The sequence below is a fragment of the Zalophus californianus genome, chromosome 5, assembly GCF_009762305.2.
Source record: "Zalophus californianus isolate mZalCal1 chromosome 5, mZalCal1.pri.v2, whole genome shotgun sequence".
In the NCBI taxonomy this organism is placed as follows: Eukaryota; Metazoa; Chordata; class Mammalia; order Carnivora; family Otariidae; genus Zalophus; species Zalophus californianus.
Window position 1 is genome coordinate 69,272,378 of NC_045599.1, and position 27,422 is coordinate 69,299,799.

Genomic DNA, 27,422 nt, shown 5'->3' on the forward strand with positions numbered 1-27,422 from the left:
TTTTTGCTGCTATAAATGCTGCTTTGATGAAAATGTTTACATATGTATCAATTTTTACATATTCTGGGTTGTTAAGTGATTTTGGGGGGGCTGGATACTGTGTTTTTCTCTTTGTTTCAGTGGCTCTTGATAGCTAATGCTTTCTAAAAGACTGTGCCACTTTTTATGTTAAGAAGTACAAGTTTTTCAATACCCTTAACAACTTAATTGGGTGTCTCAAGTATTTAAACTTTATTTTTATAAAAGAAAACTAGAAATTGACTATAATTTTCCTATACATGTTCTTCATTTTTTATTTGTACTAAATCATAGTTTTTCCAGTAGCTAAGTTGTTCATTGTGAGATCTTTGGCAAAAGAAATCTCATTATCTTTGCATAAGAAGTTGCCGTTTATAATTTCATAATTACTGCTCCCTTTAAAATCTTATTAGCAATGCTGATGTTACAGAATGAAGTCTTAAACAATTAAGGAAAAGTTTACGATGACTAATAATTTGGAATGCTAAAGGAATTGGGTCTTTATTGGAGTTGTGGGGGAGAATATAAATAAAACTTCAGTTGAAATTTTTGGAAAAAGCATTTCTTTGAAACCCATAGGGTAAATAACTGATTTTCCTGATACATTTTGGCAGGCTATTTCCACCTCTTCTTTGGGAGAGTTTTAGCTACAGTTAGTTTTCTTATCAGGTTTGCTGTAATCCACTTCAGATGACTTAAGAGGCAGAGAAAAAAAAAATTCACATCCTTACTTTCCTATATAATTATTACTTTTCTGTGTAATGATTCCTTTACCTTCCAGAGCATAAACAAATGTTTTTGTTTAGAATAATTTTTAATAATGTTTTTGAAGGTGATTTTTGTCGGTTGTTAAATACTTGCTTTGTTTTTGTACATCCTGTCTATAAACAGCAGTGTGAGTTGATGATTCCTGTTTTTTCTGTTGATTGCTCCAATTAGCGTCAGTTTTGCTTGTCCTAACAGTGTTGTAAGAACCATCTATATTTTGCATTTGATAGCTCTATGGAGATGACACCGGTGACTTTTTTGACACATATGCTGCAGCGTTTATACCTGTTGGAGAAACAAATCGGACAGTGTACATAGCCGTATGTGATGATGACCTACCGGAGCCTGATGAAACTTTTATTTTTCACTTAACATTACAGGTAAGTCCTTCTTGACCCTGCCGCCCACCTAAACCCAGAGAAACCTTACAGTGCTTAAAAATCTGTTTCTCTAGAGATAAGCCCATCTAGAGACTGGAGGTGGTTTTCCTAGAACTCAGAACTGACAGCCTTTTTGGCAATTCCACGGTCTGGTTATTATTCCTCAGACAATCTTGTTTAGAAGATTCTACAGTTGGTTTTTGGATCCATTCAGCTTATTTAGGAATTGCCATGACAGATGCTCAAGAAAACCTGTCTTCCATTTGGCCCCTTTCTCTTTTATCCCTCCCCTGCTACCAGATGCACAAAGAATGACCGAGACTTCTGAGTTCAAAGGAGAGGGATACAAAAAGCAGGCGTGGAAGTGGGAGGTCCCTGTGCCTTAGAATCATTTTGGACTGCCTCTGGGAAAAATGCTTGAATAGCCCAAGGTTTAATTATCCTTTATGGCTTGATCTGTTAGGTTGAGGTAATAACTGCTAACACTGTTCTAGTTAATTTTTCTGAAGGGCATTAAGAATTTTTTTTAGAATGATTAGGTCAGTATGAGTAAAATTTTTGTGAAAATGATACTTGAAATCGTCTTGTTTTGCTTTTGTATATTACTTTTTTGCATATTCCTTTATGCTGCTGTTGAATATCAATAGAAATGTTGTAGAACACTCTTCCCTTATTGATTAGAAAAGATGTTTTAATATTTTATCTTTAATTTGGCTCTGTGATTTATAGAATAAATAATTCTTAAGCTTTGGCACCTTCTGTAGTGTAAGAAATCATATTTGAATAGAATTTCATACTGCTTACTTAATTCTCTGTTACATTAGTAATGACATTAGAGTAATTATAATATAGCATTACTAGCCAGTGATACTTATCATTATATTAATTTATATTTTAATAGCCAGTGATTAATGGTTTTTTAAACTTTTTAAAACTTTTTATTTGGCACTTCTTTACCATGTTGACTTAGTTTGAATATATTTTCTTAATCAGCATTAAAAGTATACTTGTATTTTTATTCATATTCTGAACAATTACATAAAGACAAACTCTATTAAAATGATTCTCTGTTTCTCTTATTTTTAATTTTATTAACTTATTAATTTTATTAACTTATGGCTTTTATTTAGAAACCTTCAGCAAATGTGAAGCTTGGATGGCCAAGGACTGTGACTGTGACAATATTATCAAATGACAATGCATTTGGAATTATTTCATTTAATATGGTATGGTTGCAATTTGATTAATCTTGTGGTTGCTGGGTAATAGTTATTAAATTTTTTTGTTATTTTTCATGATGTTACCTGGCATCATCCTGCCACTTGATATTTAAATAAAATTCACTCAAACTTCATCCATGTCCCACATTTTGTAGACTGTTCATTTGTTCTACCTAAGATTTCTTCAGCTTCAGGAGGCCTATGTGATCGTGGCCATCTCTTGTCCTAATCTCCTGCTGATATTCCACCTGACTCATTTGTAACCTCCTTTGCTGGTCTCTAACTTGGATTGTTGTCTAAGTCTGTTCCATCTGCTGTAACAGAATTCTGTAGACTGGTGTCTTAAAAACAACAGAAACGTATTTCTCACAGTTCTGGAGGCTGAGAAGTCCAAGGTCAAGGTGCCCCAGACTTGGTGTCTGGTAAAGGCCCGCTTCCCGGACGTCTTCTTGTGCTTTCATAGGTCAGGAGGGGCAAAGGAGCTGTCTGAGGTCTCTCTGATAAAGGCACTAATCCCATTCATGAGAGCTTTGCCCTCATTACCTGGTCACCTCCGGAAAGGCCCCACCTCCCAGGATTTGAACATGACTTTGGGAATAGAACAAACATTCAGTCTGTAGCAGATGTTGTAGTCTAGTTCCTTTTGCTCGATTTCCTCAGTTGCCACTTAAAATACTGTTTGTCAGCCTGCTTGGGAAGTTGGGAGATGAGAAAAACTTATTGGAAGAGTACTGGAAAAACCTATAGTAAACTCAAAATTGAATGGAATGAAGACATTACAGTTCTTAAAAATTCTGTAGTCAATCCCTACCCTGAGATTCTCCCACTTATTCATATTTCTTAAAGGTTAAAACTCCTTGTCATCCCCCTCAGTTTTGCTCAGCAGTTCATTTTTTCCCCCTGATCACCGAATTCCTGTGCCCCTGGCAAGTCCTATGTTCAGAGAGTTTTATCTTCAGAAACAAATACACAAGACAGGTTCCCCCTTGAGAGAAATTGTTTCCAGCTCTTAAAACAAAATTTATCTTGGATACAATTGGATTTTGCCACTAAGTTTTAAACTACAATGACCTTCCTGATACTGAGTCTTTTTGAATCATGTTACTAATTATCATTACTAAAAGATGATGTGATACTCCCCAGCTTTTTATTTATTTTCCAGTTTAGATTGCTGCTACAATTGGTGCATTGTATGTCATTTTCTTACCTTAAATTATCTCTGAAACAAGACAGGCTATAGATAAATACGATCTTTTAATTGCAGTATCTTTATTAAAAAGATGTGGTTAATGTCAATATAGTAGACATTTTGTGACCTCCATTATATTGTCATTTACAAAATTTATTAATGAATCAGTCAATTCTATTTAAATGATAGGGAATTACTAGTTAATTATAAAGCAGGCTCTCTTAATTGCTTAATTTTTCTCCTTACTGTCTTTCTTCTATATTCACTTCCAGCTTATCACCCCTAACTTCATACTGACTTGTTTAAAGTTTCCTTCCTTCCTTCCTTCCTTCCTTTCCTCCCTCCCTCCCTCCCTCCACCCTCCTTCCTTTCTTTTCCTTTCCTTTCCTTTCCTTTCCTCTCCTCTCCTCTCCTCTCCTCTCCTCTCCTCTCCTTTCCTTTTCCTCTCCCCTCCCCTCCCCTCCCCCCTCCCTCCCCTCCCCTATCTCCTTTCCCTTTTTCTGACATAGTACCTCTTAGCCTCTGGGAATGAATCCTATAGTCTCTAGCATTGGTCCCAGGTTCTTGACTGTTGTGGTTGCAGTGCGGCCAGGCAGCCCCTGACTGGGCACCTGCCCATGTGGTTAAAATGAAACAAAGTTAACTGTTGAGCTCACAGTAGTTGCTAAATAGGCTGACTTCGGTTCCTGGCCTGGAAGATGGTTATGTTGATGATGAAGATAGCACTGATGATTTTTGATGTCTTTGGGAAAGGTATTCTGATCCCCATTTATGGATAGGGACACTGAGGCTTGGGGTCACCAGGAGAGATGGGCACTTCCGCGCTAGCTAGCATGCACCTGGCTGTTTCCCTCTTCCTCCTCTTCTAGGCCTGGTTTCAGGCAGCCAAGCCAGCATGTTTCAGCATTTGAAGCCCTGGCTTCTTTCCCCCAGTGATCATGTCCTGAAAAATCGTTGGCAGTTCTCTGCTTTTCATTGGCAGGCTGACCAATGAGAAGGGCATAGTGGTTGGGAGAAAGGCCCGTTGGAGCTCCCAGTGGCTGGTCCCAATGAGTTTCTCTGGTGTGGAGATACAGCTTGATTTTGTGACATCCCAGGTCCCTGTGAGCATTTGAGTTTCTCATCTTTCAACTAGATAACCTTTAAAATCCTTCAGCAGAATAGCTAGTTGATGGTAGAATCAGGACAAGAACTTGCATCTTTTGCCTAAGTTTTATGTTCCCTTTACACTATTATTTTTAACCTTTCAAGCCTTTTTATTAGCTACTGCTAATTAATGCTAGGACGTACCACATTCTTAGGGTATGATGTGGATTAATTTGTCTATGTAAATTTAGTATTTCAAGGTAACAGTTTGCACCACCTCTACCTCTGGCTGATGAGTGCCTGATTGTCTTTGCTGTTCCCAATAGCCTTTTTCAGTCGCAGTGAGTGAGCCCAGGGGCAGAAATGAATCTGTGCCTCTTACTCTCATCAGAGAAAAAGGAACTTATGGAATGGTTACTGTGACTTTTGAGGTAAGTTTACTCTGAAATCACTTTAAATGGTAACAATTCAGAGTTCACATCAGGTGGCTGTAACTTAAAAAAATCAAAGTCCTTTGTATAAGAAGCATGACCCTTAATAAAAATGAAATAAAAGTCAATACTTTTATTTTTATTTCATTTATTTCTGATAAATTTCATAGTTAATAAAAAATGTTTTTCTTGCTGCTTGCATATACTATGCTATCATGAAACACAATGTATCATTTTATATACAGGGGTGGTAATAATAAACCACAAAATAAAATAATAATAATGTTAATTCTATAAAATCCATCAAACCTTTATGATAAACCTTTTCAAGGATATAAATTTTTAAAATGTCCATGGGTTACTTAGGCTTATTTAAAATTATTTGATATCTAGTCTTCTCTCATTTACATTCCCCATTAAAAAAAAACAGTCTTAATGGATGCTGTTAAGAGCAGTCACACTCCACCATGGAGGTCCATATGTGTTACAGCATTTGACATGAATAAGACAGGCTGTGGGTGAGGCGCATTTCTTAGGGTGCTAGCTGTCACCATTCCATTTGATTGCTTAACAACCACATGCACACCAATGTGCCACCATATTGCTATTTTATGAGATACATATTCAAATCTTCAACTAATTTTTGTGTTTTATAATATCTAGAACATGTTCATATGGTGTTTTCAAATATTGGAGCATTAATTTCTATCTTACCAGTTTCTATCTTAATTATTAATAGCAATATCAATCAAATGGATAGTTGGATTTATATAACATAATTCTGAAGCATAGAAGAGTTCTTCTTGTGCTCATGGAGCCCTACATCATATGATGATTATGTTAACTGCATAAAAAAATAAAATGGTGTAAGAGAATAATGCATGAAAAACATAGTAACAGTACTTAAATATGCTGTAGTCTTGCAAGTTCTACACAGGAAGCCTTAAAGAATGTTTCATGTACTTAAGAATATGTGCTTAGATAGTACATTTTTGAAAATGTATCTAATAACAAATGTGGGGAAAACTGGGGAAAAATTGGCTGGGGAAAGATAAGGCAAAATTGCAAATTTTGAATGTTACTTTCTGGATGTCTGAAGTTACTTTCTTGAGTCTTAAGCCTTTGTTTTGTTGAAATAATCACAACTAACATTTGCTGAGCACTTAATTATGCCATTTACTATTCTAAGTGCTTTACACCGATTCTCACTGCATATAAAAACCAGCATCTCTTCCCAGAATTTTGTCTCCCTCGTGCCCTTCTTATTTTCTTCTCCATAATACTTGTCATCATCTGAAAAATACACATTTATCATTTTCCCCTTTCATTAAATGTAAGGTCATTATGGGTAGGGAGTTTGCCTGTTCACCACTATATCCTTAACATGGAAAAGAGATCAGGCACAGAGTACTTAATAAGTACTTTTTAAAAGGAGTGATCTTATTACGTCTTCACACCTAGCCTGTCAACTGGATATTATTATGCCTATTTTAAAGATGAGGAAAGTGTTCCTTGGGATTGTTTATTTATTTTTTAAAAAAGATTTTATTTTATTTGTGAGAGAGAGAGAACACGAGCAGGGGGAGCGGCAGGCAGAGGGAGAGGGAGAAGCAGACTCCCCGCTGAGCAAGGAGCCTGCTGCGGGACTCAATCCAAGGACCCTGGGATCATGACCTGAGCCAAAGACGCTTAACCGACTGAGCCACCCAGGCGTCCCTTGGGGTTGTTTAATGTCTTGCCCAACGTTACAGTCAGTGGTGGTACCGCCATTTGATTCCGTTACTTAAGAGAATTTACCAATTTAGAATACCTTCCTCTCAAGAAAATATGTTTTTTTCTCAGATTTAATATAATGGCTGAGGAAAAAAGAGAAAGTGCTTAGAAACCATGTAGTTTAATGTGATTGTAGTCAAGATCTATAGCTATATTATAGGCCTTGACTATTAATTAGAAGGGCAGACTTATGTACAGTTTTCTTTAATTCTTCTCTCAAAACATTTTTAAGTGAATTTCAGATTTTTGTCAGTCAAAATCACAGTAATGCTTTCTTACTCTTGTGAAATATTTTGTGTTTATTGATGGCACTGTGTGTTTCTTTGCAGGTAGAGGGTGGCCCAAATCCACCTGAGGAAGATTTGAGCCCAGTTCAAGGAAATATTACCTTTCCCCCTGGCAGAGCAGCAGTAGTTTACAACTTGACAGTACTTGATGATGAGGTAAGATAATGGTAAATGCTTCAATGGGACAGGGACACTGCCTGTAGTACAGACATGTTGGAGAACATTATGTCAAGCATGAAACTGTGAACAATATTTGAAATTATTCAAGAACATAGTCCTATGTAAGGTTAGTTTACTGTACTAACTAGTTATTGTATATTTTAGCTATAAAGAGTCATTTTGGAATATATCTGATTAATATTTACCTAATTTATTTCACATAAAATTATCTGTTTTTTGATAGGAGATACTGACTTTATTTTTATTTTTTTCAAAAAAATTTTTTTATTATTATTATGTTATGTTAGTCACCATACATTACATCATTAGTTTTTGATGTAATGTTCCATGATTCATTGTTTGCGTATAACACCCAGTGCTCCATGCAGAACCTGCGCTCCTTAATACCCTTCACCAGGCTAACCCATCCCCCTACCTCCCTCCCCTCTAGAACCCTCAATTTGTTTCTCAGAGTCCATAGTCTCTCATGGTTCGTCTCCCCATCTGATTTCCCCCCTTCATTCTTCCCTTCCTGCTATTACATAAAATTATATATCTAAAAGCTGATGAACCTGAATATAACTGGCAGCCACACGTAGTATAAAAACTTAAGCATTTTGTAAACCCTGCTGATTGATTTTTTTAGTGATTTCCATTTTGAGCAGGTATATAGTACTACCTACTCAGCATAAGTATTTTACTATGAAAGCAAAGAAAATTCTATTGTAATTGATATTCTTTTGTTTGGATATTTTAAATGTTCACATTCAAGGGAAGGCTTTAGTTATTTTTACACTTCACATTGAAGTTACCAAGGATTGAGATGACACAGCTAACTTAACTAAGAAGGGAATGGATTTGAACAATAATGTGCAAGGGTATCTCTTGTGAATGAGATAATGAGAGAAATTAGAGAAAACATAACTTTTAATAAAATAATCTTAATATTGTCAGAAAAAAAGAGAATAAAATAGCTGGGAATTTTTAATCATCCCTCGACCTTACACAAAAAAATCATGAAATCAAATCACAACAAATCCCAAGAGAAGAGAAACAAACAATTTAGAAGACATTATTAGAAATTGTTTCTCTTGAAAAAAATGAAATATTAGGTAACATTGATAACTAGTTCATCTGGTTCTTTAAGCTAGTAAAAGCCTTTTGTTTTTAGATCCTTGAGAAGGTTATAATTTGGGGCAACGATTAATTATACATTTTAACTAGAAACTTAGAAGATCATCCTCTGAGGATCTAATGTACAGCATGGTGCCTGCAGTTAATGATACAGTGTTGTATACTTGAAAGTTGCTGAGAGTAGATTATAAGTGTTGAGTCACTCACACAAAAAGAATCAACTGTGTGAGGTGATGAGTGTGTTAATTCTCTGGATCTCTGCAGTTATTCCAAAATGTATATGTACATCAAACCATCATGTGTACATTTAAAATATATTACAATTATATTTGTCAATTATTCCTCAGTAAAATTGGGCAATAAAAAGATCAATCAAATCACAGCATTTTTTTTTAGATAAATAGCCTTACCTTTTATATTGCTGTTGATAGAGGTAAAAAGATTTGTTTTTTCCCTTTCATTCATAAAACAGAATTTATTTAAACAGCATAGTGAAGATTATCCCTAGGATTTCTGTGTAGTTGCAAAAAAAAAAAATTTCACTCTAACAATGTCAATATTTGCCTGATAGTGACTCTTATAGCTTGTTCTCTAGAGGCATGATGTGTATTTTGGAAATCATATGATTGGTATATGTTTACCTCTCGAATTAGAAATCATTTAGAGAAAAGCAAGAATAATTCACATGTTGAAAACTAATAATTTGCATGTGATGTGTAATGTGTTAGTTTTCCAGATTCTTAGATATTCTATATCTATGATAATATTATTCCAGATTTTTAGATATTCTTATATTTTATCATTAGATTACTATCATGCTACTTCTGATAGAAGTAGTAAAATTTTATGCCCAGTTTTACTGTCAAATCATTAGCGTTACCTAAAGATTGATCAAGGTTGAAAGACATTATACCTATACTTTAATACCTGTCCATACCATTGCTTTATGAACTTTTCCTTCCCTATCTAAAATATATTATGTAGCTTTGGAAAATATTTTAATATGTAGATATTAAGCCTCTCTACTCCCTTCAGTTAAAATTTTTTTGTTTCTTTGTACTGAAACATGGCAACTATATACTTTGGTTTCTTTGCAGATGTTTTGGCTATTGGTATTTTTGCTACTGTTTGTATTTATTTGACAGGTACCAGAAAATGATGAAATATTTTTGATTCAACTGAAAAATGTTGAAGGAGGAGCTGAGATCAACACCTCTAGGAGCTCAGTTGAGATAATCATTAAAAAAAATGATAGTCCCGTGAGATTCATTCAGAATGTTTATTTGGTTCCTGAGGAAGACCACATACTCCTAATTCCAGTTGTCCGTGGAAAAGATGACAATGGGCATCTGATTGGATCAGATGAATGTGAAGTTTCAATCGGTTATGTTATTATAACTGGGAATTCAACAGCACATGCCCAGCAAAATTTAGACTTCATTGATCATCAGCCAACCCCAACTATTGTTTTTCCACCTTTTATTCATGAGTCACACCTAAAATTTCAGATAGTTGATGATACCATTCCAGAGATTGCGGAATCATTTCATGTTGTATTACTAAAAGATACCTTGCAGGGAGATGCTGTGCTATTAGCCCCTTCTATTGTGCAGATCACCATTAAGCCAAATGACAAACCTTATGGAGTCCTGTCATTCAACAGTATCTTGTTTGAAAGGACAGTTGTAATTGATGAAGATACAACATCAAGGTATGGTTTATTTTAAACCTGTTACTGTGGTTATTTTAATATATTATTCCGAGATTTAGTATTTGTGCTGTTGGACATAGTGTCGAACTGTGTCACTTCTTCCACCATGGTTTTGCTGTTTTCTTTCTTATTTTCAGAGTGATTTAAATATGCAAGTGAATTCATTTATGATAGTTTCCCAGGACACATCTACATAACTCCACCTTCATATTAAGAACAGCCATTCGTTCTCTATGATATGGATTCTGCTTTTACCAAAATCTCATGGCCAGTTTGACATTGAAAAAGCCCAGCTAAGGGAAACACAGTATAATATGTGACCATATATACTTCTTTTAAAATTCTAGATTTGAAGAAATTACAGTGGTTAGAAATGGTGGCACCCACGGGAATATTTCTGTGAACTGGGAATTGACACGGAATAGCAGTGATCCTTCACCAGTAACAGCAGATATCAGACCAAGTTCTGGAGTTCTCCATTTTGCACAAGGGCAGATGTTGGCATCAGTTCCTCTTACTATTGTTAATGATGATCTTCCAGAAGAGGCAGAAGCTTATTTACTTTGGATTCTGCCTCATACAGTACGAGGAGGTGCAGAAGTGAGCGAACCAGCAGAGGTAGATCATTTATTATGCTTTACTTGTGTGAATATTTCCGTGTTACAAAAGAGCCAAAGAATTTGATCACACAAATCACTTTTATGTCTAGTTGGATGCAACAGGAAGAACACTGGTTTTAGAAATGATATATGTTTCCGTTGCTCAAGGTGGTCTGTTCTGTAAATAAAAAATTTACTCTTCAAAAAAATTCCACAAACAATAAATTAAGAAACTTGCCAAATCTGTTTTTAATTCATCTTTTACTCTGGTACATATAAAAAGTGATCATCTTTAGATATGATATGTAAATAAATATTAAAAATCGGAATAGCCTAGAAAATCAACAGTTTGCTATTCTCAGATGTGAAAATTCTACACTTTAATATTTTATTTCTTTATCTGCAGCTTTTGTTCTACATTCAGGATAGTGATGATGTTTATGGCCTAATAACATTTTTTCCTATGGAAAACCAGAAGATTGAAAGCAGTCCACGTGAACGATATTTATCCCTGAGTTTTACAAGACTAGGAGGAACTAAAGGAGATGTGAAGATGTTTTATTCTGCTCTCTATATTCCTACTGGAGCTGTAGACCCTTTGCAAGCAAAAGACGGCGTCTTAAATATGTCCAGGAGAAATAACCTCATTTTTCCAGAACAAAAAATCCAAGTCACCACAAAACTACCAATAAGAAATGATGCATTCCTTCAAAATGGGGCCCACTTTCTAGTAAAGGTACTGTAGTGATTAGAACAGTTTCAACTTTGGTTCAACTGCGTATGTATTTGCGTGAGAGAGTTAACTAACCATTATCTTGCCCACATTGATGGTTTGTATGCTACCATTGGTTACTACAATTTGTTGAGGGAGTCCAAGGAGAGAATGTGTCTGCTTTTAAGCCATAGAAGGAAGAATAAAACAAGGGTCCTACTAAAGTTAATATTCTAATCAGGTGATAATAAAAGTATACCAACTTGAAATGCAGGTCAGAAAATAATGGATGATGTAATGGAGTCACACAAATTGTTAATGGAGGAGGGCGGGGAGGGGGGAGATTGAGAGAGAGAAGGAGAAAGAGATCTGCCATTCTTTTGAGTTGATTTGGGAAAATATGACATAGGAATGGGACTTGTAGGATAAATACAGTTTTTCATGATGGATACTGCAGGGGAGGTGTTTCAGAAATAAAAAGCAATATGAGAAAAATTGTATAGATATTTTTAATTAACATACTAAAAAAATCTGTTTCTTTGTTAACTATAGTTAGAATCTCTGGATTCTCATCTACTTAATAAAAAGAAGTTAGGGACCCATAACATATTCCTCCACTTTGTCTTTTTTTATTTCTTAACTTTTATTAAAGAAAACATTATTTTTATTGCCAAAATTAAAAAAAAGTCTGCACTCACTTTTGATAGTGTGGTATGCATTTGGCATTGGTTGATTCTGAAAATTAGAAAGCAATAAAGGATGCTTATCAAATTTTGGTTATGTTAATAAATTTAATAGAGATTCAAATAGTATGAATGGGTTGATAAAGAGTTTATAACCCTGTATCACTATATACTTTGCTAACCGAAATATATATCAAATGAAGTTTCATATTCCATTAAATTTTTGAAGCATGCACATTTAAGTTGGTCTCATATTTTTGCCTAGACTTTGTTTTATGGTTTATTGCTCCTTTCTTTAGTACTTCTAACTGCTCCCTTTATATATACCATCTTCACCACATTATAGCTTCCGGTTGTCTTATATATGTGGGATGGGGAGTTTAGCTGTACTAACTGCTTTCTATGCTTGCTTCACACCTGCTACTTGGGATGGTTTTTACTGAGCTCCTGAATTTTCTTGATCTCTTGCTTTTTCCTTCTTGGATCGTGTTTGGGTTTTGTTGTGGTATATCTTCCTCAAATACATGTGCAGAAAAGGAATATGCAAAGTAAACTTTTTGAGTCTTTGAGAAGCTAAAAACAAAACTTCAAACTCACACTGATAGTTTGGCTTGGTAGAAGTTTTTAGATTAAAATGATTTTTTCAGGGTGCCTGGATGGCTCAGTTGGTTAAACATCCGACTCTCGATTTCAGCTGAGGTCATGATCACAGGATCATGAGACTGAGCCCTGCATTGGGCTCCGCACTGGGTGTGGAGTCTGCTTGAGATTCTCTCTCTCCCTTTCCCTCTGCTCCTCCCTCCTTCTCTCTCTCTCTGTCTCTCTCCCCCTCTCTAAAAATAAAAATTAAAAAAAAAATAGTTTTTTCTTCAGAACTTGGAAGGTATCGTCTTATAGCACAGTTGCTGATGAGAAATTGAGGGGAAAGACATTATTTACTTTTTTAGGTAACTTGTTTGTTAACTCTAAAGCTTTTTCTAAAATCTTGGTGTTCTGAATTCCACAGGACTGTGTCCCTCTTTGCTTAGCATTTGATAGGGTAGGCCCTTTTATTCTGAAAGCTCTTGTCTTTTTTTGTTTGTTTGTTTGTTTGTTTTCAGCTGGGCCACTGCTCACGCTTGTACCATTTGTGTATTTCTTGAGGAGTCCTGGTGGAGGGGTCTACTCAGTGACTTGTTCTGGGGATATATGATTTATCAGTATGTAGAGGATGCCTTTTTGTAATTCATGTACCCAGAGGGAGAACTTTTGCCGTTTTATTTCCAAAGGTTTTGCCACTAGTGGTGGGAGATTCTGCTCTTCCTCTTTTGTTATTATTGTTATTGGTATTTTGTGTCCCCTCAAAATTGGGAACTTATGATGTGATGCATACTTCTGTCTATGAGGATAACCCATTCTTGGAGGACCCCTGAATTTCTCTTGAAGTGATGGGTGAAGAGAACATGGCTTTGTACACAGTTGTGTCTGCTTCCCCTGTGGCTTGTGGGATGCTCTTGTGACATGAGTGGCCAGATGGGGCATCTGCATCTGTGAAGTGGAATTGAGCATGTGGTGGAGTCCCTGGCCTTGGCCATGTTGAACAAGAAGTTAAAGGGACTGGAAGGCTGCTCCCGGAACACATTTGGAGATATATTTAGAAATTTTTGAAAAGCTATACATTTGGCCTTATAAAAAATATGTCACAACATTTTAAGATTGGTCCTAATAATACACGAAAGTGCATAACTAATTTCATCAGTTTGCACTTAGGGTAGCATTTCCCAAACTTAGCAGTTTTTAAGAGTCCCTGGGAGATAATAACTTGTCAAGAGGAGTTTCAGAATTTGATGGAGTTTTTGTTTTTATTTTTGGTGTCAGCTCTGTCCTTTGCCTTTTCTGCTGTCAGTATCCTCTGCATTCAGAGCACTCTCATTAATATACATTGTCTTAGTTCCGGCTGCTGTAAAGAATGCCATAGACTGGTGGCTTAAACAATGGACATTTATTTCTCACAGTGCCAGAGGCTGGGAAGTCCAAGATCAGGGTGCTGGCTTGGAGAGTGACTGGTGAGAGCCCTCTTCCTGGTTTGCAGACTGATGTCTTACTGCTGTGTCCTCACATAGTGGAGAGAGACAGGAAACAAGCTCTTTGGCATCTCTTCATATAAGGCACTAATCTCATCATGGGGGTCCCCCCTCATGACCCAATTATCTCCCAAAGGTCCAATTTCCACATGCCATCACCCTGGGGATTAGGTTTTCAGTAGGTGAATTATGGGGGAGCACAAACATTTAAATTCATAACGTATGTTTAAGGTATGTCAGTTTTCAGTTCTCCCTTGCATAGGGCACAAGTGATATGAGAACCAAATTATTAACCCAAGTGAAATAAAGCAAAGATTTTACACAGCTGTTTTTGCTTTCATGGAGGCCTGGGCATCCTGGAATTCTTGTAGTCGTTGTAGTGATGTGAGGTGAGTTTAAGGACTGATTATGCAGTATGTTGATTCTGAGTTGTGGAGAACTTTTCTGTTCCCATCTTAGCTTTCTGATTTCTTTTCTCATGCTGCCTCAAGACCAGTTTTTACTGTAGATACAGACCCTCCTGTATCTGTGCCAATATTAGTAACCTTTCTATTAAGCTTTTAGTCTTTTGAAAATATTTTGTATCTCTATCCAAGTAGCTGCAGAGAATCCCTTTGTAAACAAAACCTTATTAAGGACCATCTATGGATCAGATATTATCCGAGCTATTTTCAGCATTGTATATGAACATGACAGAATTTATTCTTGATGCTACTAAAAAGTAAGGGAAAACTTGAAAAGTGTGTAGTGTCTGAATTTTGGTGATGCCGGTTTAGAAATGTGTTTGTACCACTAATTCCAGACTCGATTCTTTATCTCTCTGTATTCAGTTAAAAAACAAAAGGTCTTCCAGTGCAGATAGTTAATTTAACAGTTTAGAAAAAAAAAGACATTATTAGTCACTGACACAATTCCTTGAGGTTCAAAACAGCTGTAGGTTCTGGAAAGTTCCTTGAAATTAGAAGGTTGTGTAGTTTGTATAGAATGTAATGGATGAGCAACTCAAGAATAGGAGGCATCAGATTCTGCATGGAAAGTTGAATGAAACTGAAGAAAGGAGAATCTGAGACATGAACTCCTCATTCTTCACTAACCCTCTCCACTAAATACATTAGTCTGAGATGCAACTTTTGGCAGGCTTGGGGTTTGCTAATGTGCTGTCCCAGTTGCAAACTGTCTGAAAGCAAAGAACGACTCTTTATGAATGGGGCAGTTTGATTTAGCAGATGCTTAAGGAACCCAGACAAAAAGGCTTAGAGACTAGGAAATAAGCCATGGAAAATTAGCATTTTCCTTTTGATCCGTTCATTTGATAGCCTTCTATATCTTCTTTCTTTGTATTTTTCAAAAATCCTATATTTAGAATTAATTCTATAGCTTTTTTTGATAAATGTAAGATACGACTTATTTTCCTCCTTTTGTTTTAGAAAGTTTTGAAGTAAAAATATATTGATGTTTTAAATAGTATTATCAGTTTAGCTCTTTGCAAATGTATGGGAATGGGAGTGTTCATTCACAAACACATGCTTACTCATGCATGACCAAGTATTTTAGAAACATCTCTGCCTCCAAACAAGGTACACCTTATATTTATATACATTTTATATATGCATTTAAGTATATATATAAATTAAATATATATATTTATATACATTTATATACATTGTATTTGTTTATTCTTTGTAATATTTTTTAAGATAAGTAGAAATTTACAAGTATATATATTTCTTTTATCTAGAAAGAATGACAGGTATGTGGTTTTTACTATTTATCTTTACATTGTATTTATTTTATAAAGTAAATGCAGTATACTAAAGAATTACACGTTTTATTTTACTTGGTCTACATACCATATTTGGCAAAATGTTTCAGTCTAATTTCTTTTTTTTCTTTTACTCAAATGACTATTTAACAAATATGGAGTTTTTCCTATCTTTCTCCTGTATGTGATTTTTAGATTTAAAAAAATTTAAAAAATATTTATTTATCTATTTATTTATTTATTTATTAAAGAGGCGTGAAAGACTGGGGTGATGAGGGGTAGAGGGAGGGAGACAGAGAATCTTAAGCAGGTTCCATCCCCAGCACAGAGCCCGATCTCATAACCCTGAGATCATGACCTGAGCTGAAATCAGGAGTCAGACTCTTTTTATTTTAAGATTTTATTTATTTATTTGAGAGAGAGAATGAGAGAGAGAGAAAGCACATGAGGGGGGGGGAGGGTCAGAGGGAGAAGCAGACTCCCTGCTGAGCAGGGAGCCCGATGCGGGACTTGATCCGGGGACTCCAGGATCATGACCTGAGCCGAAGGCAGTCGCTCAACCAACTGAGCCACCCAGGTGCCCAGGAGTCAGACTCTTAACTAACTGAACCACCCAGGTGCCCCTCCTGTATGTGATTTTTAAAGCAAAATGTGTGACATTTTAAAAGGGCATTTACTTTTGCCTTTAAAATATATATCGTTTATCATGAAGTGTGACATTGTGTGTGGGATCAGAACTACTCCTGTCCATTTGTGGAAAATCAAATTAAATCACAAGTCTTTTCTGGTGGTTACTTATTGGCATTGTTTCCACATTACAAAGCCTAACAGAGGGCTCTAAAGAATGGGAGATCCATAATGTCTTATTAAGTTCAGAATTGCTTTTCATCTTAAAATATTTATTGTTTTTGCAGTCCTGTAATGATTATCTATTCCTATACTCCTCAACTGAACACTGTATGGATTGATCAGTTGAATTTTGGAAAGTTAGAATATTAAGATGTTGAAGGTTTGTGATATACCAGGATTCCTATAGAGCTCATTTTGTGTTGGAGGGATGAGTTGACAAACATTTACTGTGTCTCAGCTGCAGTTTTGGGTCTGTGTCATGGCCGGGAAAATGCTGAGAAGAACACAGATGCATAAAGGCTTTGTTAGGAAGTAAAAATCTGGAATACACAAAATGATGATAAGCAATCAACATGTGAAATTTATGATAAAGTTCTAAGTTTAGGGAGGGTAGTTACAGAAATTCAGAAAGATAGAATAAAAAGGGCTGGAGATACCAGGAAATCTTCATGAAAGAGGGAGATTTAACTGGACTTTAAGAATGGGTACATTTTGGGGCACCTGGGTGGCTCAGTCATTAAGCGTCTTCCTTCGGCTCAAGTCATGATCCCAGGGTCCTGGGATCGAGCCCTGCATCGGGCTCTCTGCTCCACGGGAAGCCTGCTTCTCCCTCTCCCACTCCTGCTGCTTGTGTTCCCTCTCTTGCTGTGTCTCTGTCAAATAAATAAATAAAATCCTTAAAAAAAAAAAGAATGGATACATTTTGGGCTTGTGAGATAAGGGAGGCCATTCTAGATGAGAGCACTATGGAAGTTACTCTAGTGGTCATGTTCATTAAGCACAGGGATATTGTGTGTTATACATATGCTGTTTTTCTTTAAATGGAGAGACAGGTTACATTGGAGTTTTGAATGATGTTCTGATAGTGAATTTTCTCTGGCATAGAAGGGGAGTGGGTGATTGATTGGAGGCAAGGGTCAGTGAAAGAGAAGAATGAGATGTGGGCAACTCTCTGTTTAGCTTTAAGGTCAAGGTAGTTGGGTACAGGTGATAAGGAGGAAAAGCAGATGGTAGTGCTGGTGATGGTAGTAGTGAGGGGACATGGAACAGAGATAATGATTTCTATTTTGGACATTCTAACTGTAAGATGTCTGTGTGACATTTTTATGATGTCCGTGGGCAGTTGGTTACAAAGATTTGGAATTTGAAGGAGAGATCCAGAGATTATTAGGGAGAGGGTATGACATAATAAGATAAAGGGTTTAGAAAGAACCCTGGGGAATTATAACTGAAGAGCAAAAAAAAAAAAAAAAAAAAAAAGCTCAAGAAACCAGTGCAGGAGGTTGAAATAAGATGGTGACTGTAAGAGGAGATAAAGTTGCCAAGTTTGTGAGCTTTACATATTTACTTTGTTGCTGCATGCTATTAAGACATTTTTTTATTTAAAAATTTCTGTTCTTTTAAATTTTTCATTGTGTTTGTTTGTTTATTATAGTTGGAAACTGTGGAGTTGGTGAACATAGTTCCTCCAATCCCACCCATAAGTCCTAGATTTGGGAAAATCCAGAATATTTCTTTAGTGGTTACTCCAGACATTGCAAATGGAGAAATTGGCTTCATTAGCAATCTTCCAATCATTTTACATGAACCTGAAGATTCTGCTGCTGAAGTGGTAAGTAGGCTTTTTCTTATTGATGGGGTCTAATAAGTCTGAGATAATAAGACATAGACACAGAATTAACAGATCTTGAAAAGCTTCACCATTTACAGCAAGTCTTCAATATGTCATTTAAGTAACTGATTAATATGTGATTTTTCCATCATCTTTTGCTATATTTGTTAGAATAAAATTAGAATTAATTGCTCATGGCCAGAATTGGATATTTTGATGTGGATGCTTTTAGATAGTGCTATGACATTTGACAGAGTGATAGCCAAACATAATTTTTCTTTTTTTATTGGCTAAGTCACATGTAATACAGGTATCCTTGACCTATTCCATTATTAGCGTTCCTCATGCTTGTCTTGGGAAGGACTAGGGTGGCTGCCTTGGGTTCTGTGCTTGGCGGTGGAAGTGATCCACTTGGATCACCATTCCAGTTGGTGGTGGTAAAGTTGTGGAATGCCAAATCTGAGGAATTTTATGTTATATATATGGGTACATTTTTGTGGGCACAGACACACAGACACACACACACACACAAGCACACTCACATGTATAGCACCCCTACCTGACCCCTACCCTGATTGAATTTTCCTACCATCTATCTAGGGATGGCTCTGACTTTCAGCTTTACCGTTACCTGGGTTCTGGTCTATCCCTGAAACCTTCTCCAAGACTCTCATAACTTAGATTTGATTTAAAGTGGGTTGGGGTTCAGATCAGAAAAGTGGAGAATTGTTTTTGTTATCGAAGTCTCATGTCAAAATATGGTATTCGCAACTTCTTTTGTTTGTATATTTGATTCTATAAATTGGCAGAGCAGCTCATTTTTCAAGATGGTTCTGATTTTTTGTATTTTTTATTAGTACACTGTTTCCTTCTAAAAACTGAAAAACTAAAAACATTTAGAGAGTGGATTGCTTTTATTCATTATCTGCTGTCAATTTACCATTTCATATTTTTCCCTTGAGGGAAATTAGTTTTGAGGGAAAGTTTTGGGCTCTGAACTTGCATTCTTCCCCTCTGGGAAACAGAAAGGGTGGAAATTTCCCTCAGCTCTCTTTCTCTTTGTCCCATCCATAGTCCAGACTACACCCACTCCCTCAGGGTGACTCTTAATTTTTTTGTCTTCCTTAAGTGTCCTATTTTGCTCACTAGTTTTCAACCCTGACCAGTGCTAGTCAAATTAGCAGAATGGTTAGTGAGGAAAATATCTTCCATTTTTCAAGATGGGTTTTGTTAAAAAGCAAAGAACAAAGAAAATACCTTTTTAGGGGCTTAAAAAAAACAGCATATCTACCATTAAGTATTCATTTATATTCTTTATTTGAAAAAAACTTTATCATTATCTATAATGATCCTTTTATTTTCTATATTTGAAATGTACTGCACTTACATAAAACTACCAAATATAATTTGTTTCAGGATTATTATAATAGCAGCCATTTATTTAGCTCATACAATGGAGAGACACTAATCCTCTCCATAAACTTGCAAAATATGGAAGCCCTAGCTTCATTTCACTTGAGGAAATTGAGGTCAGAGAGGTTAAGTAACTTGCCCAAGGTCACCCAGAACTATGATTTGAGTATCTCATTTTATTTCTACTGCATATATCGTATTGGTTAGAAACATTTCTTGTTCTTATTTATATTATTATTTTCTTATTTTTGCCTCCATCACTTTAGGATGAATTTTTTGTAATTTTCTAGTTTTAATTATAAAAGTTTATCTTTCAGTTTATATTGTGATATTTCATTAATTCTTTTTTTTGGAGAAACTCTGATGGAAATTTAGTATTTAGCCAACACGTTCTATGTTTTTCACTATTCTTTGGCTTTTAAAATATCCTTTTATTAAGACAAATCATAGGTTAGGGATATTTTGGAGTGGGAACAGTTTTGCAGATAAATTTGATTAGCAAAAACTAATAAAAAATAGTTATATCTAAAATTATTTTTATGCTTAATGGGAAGACATGTTCAGTCTTCTGTTTTAATGTCATTTAATAGTTGGCTTCTCTATGCAGAATATATATATTCATATAATAACATGTGAATCCACTAACTGAAAAGCTTACATAATTTGTTAGCATATATTTCAGGAGAAATTGTTTTGTTGTTTTTTTTTTTTTTATAAGGTATACATTCCCTTACATCGGGATGGAACCGATGGCCAGGCTACTGTCTATTGGAGTTTGAAGCCCTCTGGCTTTAATTCGAAATCAGTGACCCTGGACGATATAGGTCCCTTTAATGGCTCTGTTGTGTTTTTATCTGGGCAAAGTGACACAACAATCAACATTACAGTCAAAGCTGATGACACACCGGAAATGAATGAGACAGTAACACTTTCTCTAGACAGGTAATAACCCGTTTAGGTTATGTTTATTTAGTAGCATTTATATATGTTCGAGTTCTCTGAAATAATTTTGTTTTTTGTTTTAATTCTTTCCTCCATATAAAGTAAAGAGAAAAAACTAGATAACATTTTGCTGGGCTTCTGACTTTTCTGTTTTTTGTTGATAGCTCTGGTTAGACTGAATATTGTGACATAGTGAAATTTTACCCTGCTATTCTTTATGAGGAAACATTACACAGAGAATTATTGGAAGGTATCAGATATAACATTAAGCATAGCTAATAAATTGCTATATTAAAAAAGTAGGCAGCAACAAATCTAAAATGTTAAGTTAAGCAAACAACTCTGCCTGCTTCATTTTCAACAGGGGAGAGGATTAGAGCTTTTTTTGAGTGAGTAAAAAAAAGCATTAATCTTCATATAATGAATTCTCTTTTTAACATAGAATTTGAACACTAAATAATACATATTTTTCAGAGAATCAAAAACACTAAGAGGTCTTTTTCAGTAATAATAAGGATTTATTTAACGTTTCTCAGTGGATAATTTATACTAGGAAAATATTACAGTCTCTCAGATATTTTTTTCAGTAATTCAGAAAATCACCAAAAGTGAAAAAAGGTTCTTTGTTTAACTGATATCAGTTAATTAAAAAAAAAATCAAAACCAAGCTTATCTGCTACAATTTTCCATATTAAAATTGATACATATTAGAGAAGGTTAGTGTGACTGTGGGGCTTTGCAAAATTCATATTTTATAAACAATAAAAATCATAGATCAATTCAATTGGCATTATATTATACCATATTAATCAGGACTGAAATAGTAATAATTATTTTATGGAACCCCTTATCCTCTCTATATTTTACCATTAGGTTTTTCTTTGTAGGTATTTTGTATAAACACCTTCTGTAAACCTGATGAGTAGCTGTTCTTTATTTTTATGTCAAAGAAAAATACAGAATGTAGGGAAAAAATGACTTATGCTTTTAATATGTATTTCACATTAAATCTTAAGGAAAGGTATTTCAAATTATTTTAAAAAGTCAGTGAAATGTAATGTAAATGAAAATTGAAAATTATCATTTTTTCACTTATGTCCTTTTTTCTTTTAGTTAGGTTTGAGTACTTATTAAATCAATGGGCAGTCTTCAAAAAAAAAAAAAAGAAAGAAGGAAAGAAAATGAACAACATTTATAAACCAAAGATAAAGCAATTCATAGAAACTCTTAGCTGAGTTTCTGCTTTGGCTAAGTGTTTAAAGAGTGGCTTAAATTTCACCTTTGAAAGTTTACAACAAATATTTTTTATATTCTTTCAGAACAGTCATTTTTTAACTTGATCATATAAACTTTTAAATTAATTAAATATAATTTTTAAGTATTTATTTCTCTCTCCTATGGGCAAAAACAGTACACAAGGAAGTACAAATCATGGGCTAGAGTATTTCAAAAATTATTGGTTACTCTTTTCAAATACAGGAAATTCATTCAATTTTATATTTATGTTATATTTATATCTAATTCAATTAGTAATAGTGTTTACTTATATTATCTCAATTGTGCATGAGTAAGAATGAGCAAATAACATTTGAGTGTTCTAAGACATATTTAATTAAATAAATATGAGAATAACATCTACAATTTAAAATTACATATTTTATCTAAACCTCTTGATTTTGCAAATTTTTAACAAAACTAAAATGAAAGAATGAATGGTAATAAGTGTTATTACAATGTTATGATATAATGCAACAAAAATAATTAACACCTTATTGTGGTAGATTATAGTTTCTCTAAAATCAAATTCAAATTGAAATTCTCTATATTTAGTACAGATAAGAGTTGCTCTAGAGTTAAACAGTTTATGATGCTTTCAGTATCATACCAGTTAAAAATATTTTACTGTTTAGTTTTCCCCAAATCAGAAAAAATTCACTATGCCAGTTTATTTCAGAAAAATTCATATATGTGGTATATAACCCCATATTTATAGTGTCATTTGACCTTAAAAATGAAGCCTTATGGTGAGCGCTGTGAATTGTGTAAGACTGTTGAATCACAGACCCGTACCTCTGAAACAAATCATACCTCGTATGTTAAAAAAAGAAGAAGATAGTAGGAAGGGAAAAATGAAGGGGGGGAAATCGGAGGGGGAGACCAACCATGAGAGACTATGGACTCTGGGAAACAAACTGAGGGTTCTAGAGGGGAGGGAGGTGGGGGGATGGGTTAGCCCGGTGATGGGTATTAAAGAGGGCACGTTCTGCATGGAGCACTGTGTGTTATATGCAAACAATGAATCATGGAACACTACATCAAAAACTAATGATGTAATGTATGGTGATTAACATGACATAATAAAATGAAAAAAAAATGAAGCCCTAGGGTCATGCATGTTGACATGTGTTTTTCAAGACTGTTTGAAAATACATTAGGGATTTGGGAAAGTATTTAGATTTCCTGTTATGAAGTTCTATGTAAGTAATATTTGTCAAAGTTAAAAGATAAAATGCTATCTTATGGCTTCTTGATTATATTTCTATGCAAATGATGAAAGGTATGTATTTCTTTGCTTCTAAAGTTTTTTATTTTTTCAAAGAATAACTGGCATTAGATCTGAGGATGAAGATTTTTGTTTTATTAAAAACCTCATTAAAGCTACTAAGTAATTAAAACTCAAGCTGCCTGAGATTTGCTCAGCTGCTGTGGCTTGTGAGCCTGCACAGTGCTTGGCAGGCCCCGGCTCCTTGGAGCAGGCCTGGAAAGGAATGTCTTCAATGGGTGTTGACATGCTGGCTGGCCATGGGGTCATCTTCCCTAAGTGGGAACTGCTGAACCTCTTGCTAGCATTCGTCAATAGCAGAGAATCCAGTGCAGAAGTGAACATTACTAGTTGGTGGGGGTGGGGGAACGAAAAGCTTTCTTTAGCTTTATTTTTACTCTGTCGTTCAAATTTCTAGCAGTATGAGTGAGATTTTGGCAAATGGTGTCTCTGTCTCCTTTTCCCCCCTCCCACACTTCTTTCTGTGTTGACAGGGTAGAAACCAAAAGGTTTGTCGTGTATTTTGGGTAAGTGTACGAAATAATGCCTTATTTTTGGTTGTTCAACCCTTTGCTTTCCAAGCTGTTGTTTTGGACAGGGCTGCATGACCACAGGTCTTGAGAAATTTTGCTTGATAGCTGTGCATGCTTTGTGTGTAGTTTCATTTTCTAATGGTAAGGGAGGCGTGTATGAAATATGGATATATTTACTATGAAAATCACATGACTGCATTAACAGTATCACAAATAACTGTCCTATTATTTGGGTTGTCTCTTCTGCAGACACAAGAATGCTAGATTTTGGTTGTCAGATTTCCAAAAGCTAGAGAAGGATGATAATTCTGATTTTCTATTATATAGGAAATGAGCTGTCTTTTCTACATATTAATTGTGGCTTCATTGTAATTTTGAGGTCTGATCATGAATACTGTTTGGTTCAACAGAAAGTCGCATTTGGGAAGGTTTAGAGCAGATTGCAGGATTGAGAATTCTCAAAGAGAATGCTGGCTTTTAAACTCCCAGAGCCCTGTGTCCCAGGCCCTTTGATCATTCTAATTATACACTGAGCATAAAAACCAGAAATATAAAAAAAATCTTGTTTTAAATATGTTCTTTTGAGAGATGTATAGAAATTGCTTAACAAGTCATGGGTCTCAGATCCATTCTGTTCCATGATTTTTTGTGTATGTTCTATATTTTCTTTTAACATAAAAAAAAATAAATTAAAACTGAGGTGAATAGAATCATATGAAGGTCACAAAATATTTCTAAAATCTAATCATAATTTCATTTATTTTTGATCACTGTGGCTTGTTTTAGTCCATGTAGTTATCCAACTTTTATTTAGTTAGTATAATCTTATGTCATGATTTTTTTTAATTCAAGTGCACATAAAAGTAAAACAAATTTATTTAAATATATTTTCTAACTATATGTTAAAATTAAATTTTCCTAAAACTGTAAACAAATCTGTAGATTTTATGGTGTACTTAGACAATATTTTTGATGTATTTTTGGAGTACTTAGGCAATATTTAATTTCAGTCAAATATGAAAGATATAATGAATTCAGAAATAGAAGTTCTTCCATAAATATTATGAGTAAAAGTATTTTGATCTTAAATAATTTTAGTACACTTAAATTCAGTTTAAGTTTTAACTGATAATAACCTTCATATTCACTATCTGGAAGTGTTGTAAATATTGTAAATAAGGCTGCAAAATTCAGTGTTAAGATTATAGGTGGCAGGTCCCTTTTCTTCTTTCTGACTTCTCTAGGGTCAATGTGGAAAATCAAGTGCTAAAATCTGGATATACTAGCCGTGACCTAATTATTTTGGAAAATGATGATCCTGGGGGAATTTTTGAATTTTCTCCTACATCCAGAGGACCCTATGTTATAAAAGTAAGTATGAAAGAAACTTCAATCTATTCTGTACGCACAACTTCAGAAGAACAATCTTGACGAATTTGAACTTTCATCGATTTTTTTTTTTTTTTTTTAAGGAAGGGGACTCTGTAGAGCTCCACATCACTCGATCCAGGGGCGCTCTGGTGAAGCAGTTTCTACACTACTGGGTAGAGCCGAGAGATAGCAATGAGTTCTACGGAAACACAGGGGTGCTAGAATTTAAACCTGGGGAACGGGAGATTGTAATCACGTTGCTAACAAGATTGGATGGGATACCAGAGGTATGGGATTTTCTTTCTTTCTTGTGCTTTTGTGGAAAGCTGATAGTATCTAGTATATTATGAATACAGATATTTTGAACATTGACAAGGAGATACAGGAGCAGAAGTGAGCAAGAAAGGACTGAGAGACTACTTATGTTTGCAAAAGAAAAAAAACACAAGCTTAAAAAACAAAGTAAGATTCATTCAACTTTGAATTACGTATGTTTGTCCCACAGAAAGAAATGCCAAACTATCTGAAATGTGTGTGATCAGTTTTCACCTTCTTTAAGCTTTGTTTATGTTTAACTTTATTTTATGTCACCTGTTTGAACATTTAATGATATGGGTTTGAACTGAAGTTTTTCTGTAAAATCACTTTTTAAAAAAAATAAAGTTTTGTATTAGTGGAACCACATATTTTCCATTGTGTTTGCACACCAATACATAGGTAGCTTTTCAATTAATTTTATTTTATTTACTCTTATTAGTTTAAATGGCTAGATCATCAGTGATAAGGTCCAGTCTTCTTGCTCTGTTAGTATAGTATCATGATTTATCTTTTCCTTTTTTGGATAATGTATACTTTCATATATGATGTCTCCCTTAATTGGTAGGAGAGTGTTAAACAACTTTTTTTTAGGAATAAAATCAGCTCTTTTGTTTTTTTCAGTGAGTGGGATGTTTCTGAAAAATAGTATTAATATTCTTCAATAGGTATATTTTTATTTGCTTTGAAATTTCAACTTTATATTTTTCCTAATTTGACATGTTCATTTTAGTTGGATGAACACTATTGGGTGGTCCTCAGCAGCCATGGTGAACGGGAAAGCAAGTTGGGAAGTGCTACGGTTGTCAACATAACGATTCTAAAAAATGATGATCCTCATGGGATTATAGAATTTGTCTCTGATGATCTAATTGTTATGATAAATGAAAGTAAAGGAGACGATACCTATAGTGGTAATTTATTCTGCTTCTTATATTCTAGTACTGTTTACTGAAGAGGAAATTAATCATTTTTTAGTTTATTTCTTTAGCAAATTGTTATTTTTAGTTGTCCATCTGCCTTAAAAATTACATATAGTACAGATACTAGTATTTAAAAAATCATATTTGATTGCTATTTTTATTTCTTATATCAGCATTGTGATGATAACTGATAATTTCAGTTATATTTTGATTTCAATTAACCATATGTGGTAGAATTCAAACACTGAAGAATGAGGTGAGTCAAATAGGAAAGACCTAAAAAATGAGAATTACTGCTAGGGAGCTATTGCAGTGGCCTGAAATGAGAAGGAGCTTATTTTTAGCACAGTGTCTGTCTAGGTAAGAAAATTACTTTTGAGTGTACAACTTCCTCTAGCTGCAAATATCCTTGTAGAACTTTGTCATAAGTGTGTCTAATTAATCACCATTCTGTTCCCTCTGCGGAATGATTTTTAAAACCCCAAACTGATAGAAAAGATCAGGTCCATTTATTTTATAAATTTTATACCTACAGAAAGAACACTAGATTACATTTAGATATGTACCTTGAGGCCATCTAAGCAAATGATTGACTTTTATTAAAAAGAGGTCTTATTTTTACTTTCGTTTTTTGAGCAGTTTCTTTACTCATCGTTTTAAAATTGTTAAATGTATATTCATACATATTATACACATTTGTATTTCACAGCTATTTATGATGTAATAAGAAATCGAGGCACCTTTGGTGATGTTAGTGTATCATGGGTGGTTAGTCCAGACTTTACACAAGATGTATTTCCTGTCCAAGGGACTATTTTCTTTGGAGATCAGGAATTTTCAAAAAATATCACCATTTACTCCCTTCCAGATGAGGTAAATGTTGCATATATAACTCTCTTTATTTGTTGTTATTGCTTAATAACTTTTTTAATTTAATAATTAAACAT

The 27,422-nt window shown here is 34.6% G+C and overlaps 1 protein-coding gene across 2 annotated transcripts in view; it reads left to right on the top strand.

Moving 5' to 3' along the window:
• The window catches only part of ADGRV1 (adhesion G protein-coupled receptor V1), a 536,135-nt gene that overhangs the window by 36,388 nt on the left and 472,325 nt on the right, over window positions 1-27,422 (top strand). Inside the window, exons 3-15 of one of the 2 annotated variants that reach the window (XM_027605560.2) lie at window positions 1,017-1,166; window positions 2,297-2,392; window positions 4,988-5,092; window positions 7,195-7,308; window positions 9,591-10,156; window positions 10,504-10,774; window positions 11,162-11,491; window positions 18,260-18,436; window positions 20,568-20,791; window positions 25,111-25,237; window positions 25,339-25,524; window positions 26,286-26,466; window positions 27,185-27,348. In XM_027605560.2, the coding sequence (XP_027461361.1) occupies window positions 1,017-1,166; window positions 2,297-2,392; window positions 4,988-5,092; window positions 7,195-7,308; window positions 9,591-10,156; window positions 10,504-10,774; window positions 11,162-11,491; window positions 18,260-18,436; window positions 20,568-20,791; window positions 25,111-25,237; window positions 25,339-25,524; window positions 26,286-26,466; window positions 27,185-27,348 (2,691 nt within the window). Of the gene's footprint in view, window positions 1-1,016; window positions 1,167-2,296; window positions 2,393-4,987; window positions 5,093-7,194; window positions 7,309-9,590; window positions 10,157-10,503; window positions 10,775-11,161; window positions 11,492-18,259; window positions 18,437-20,567; window positions 20,792-23,712; window positions 23,861-25,110; window positions 25,238-25,338; window positions 25,525-26,285; window positions 26,467-27,184; window positions 27,349-27,422 lie in introns of those variants that run through there. The other variant, XM_027605561.2, reaches the window with a different exon arrangement.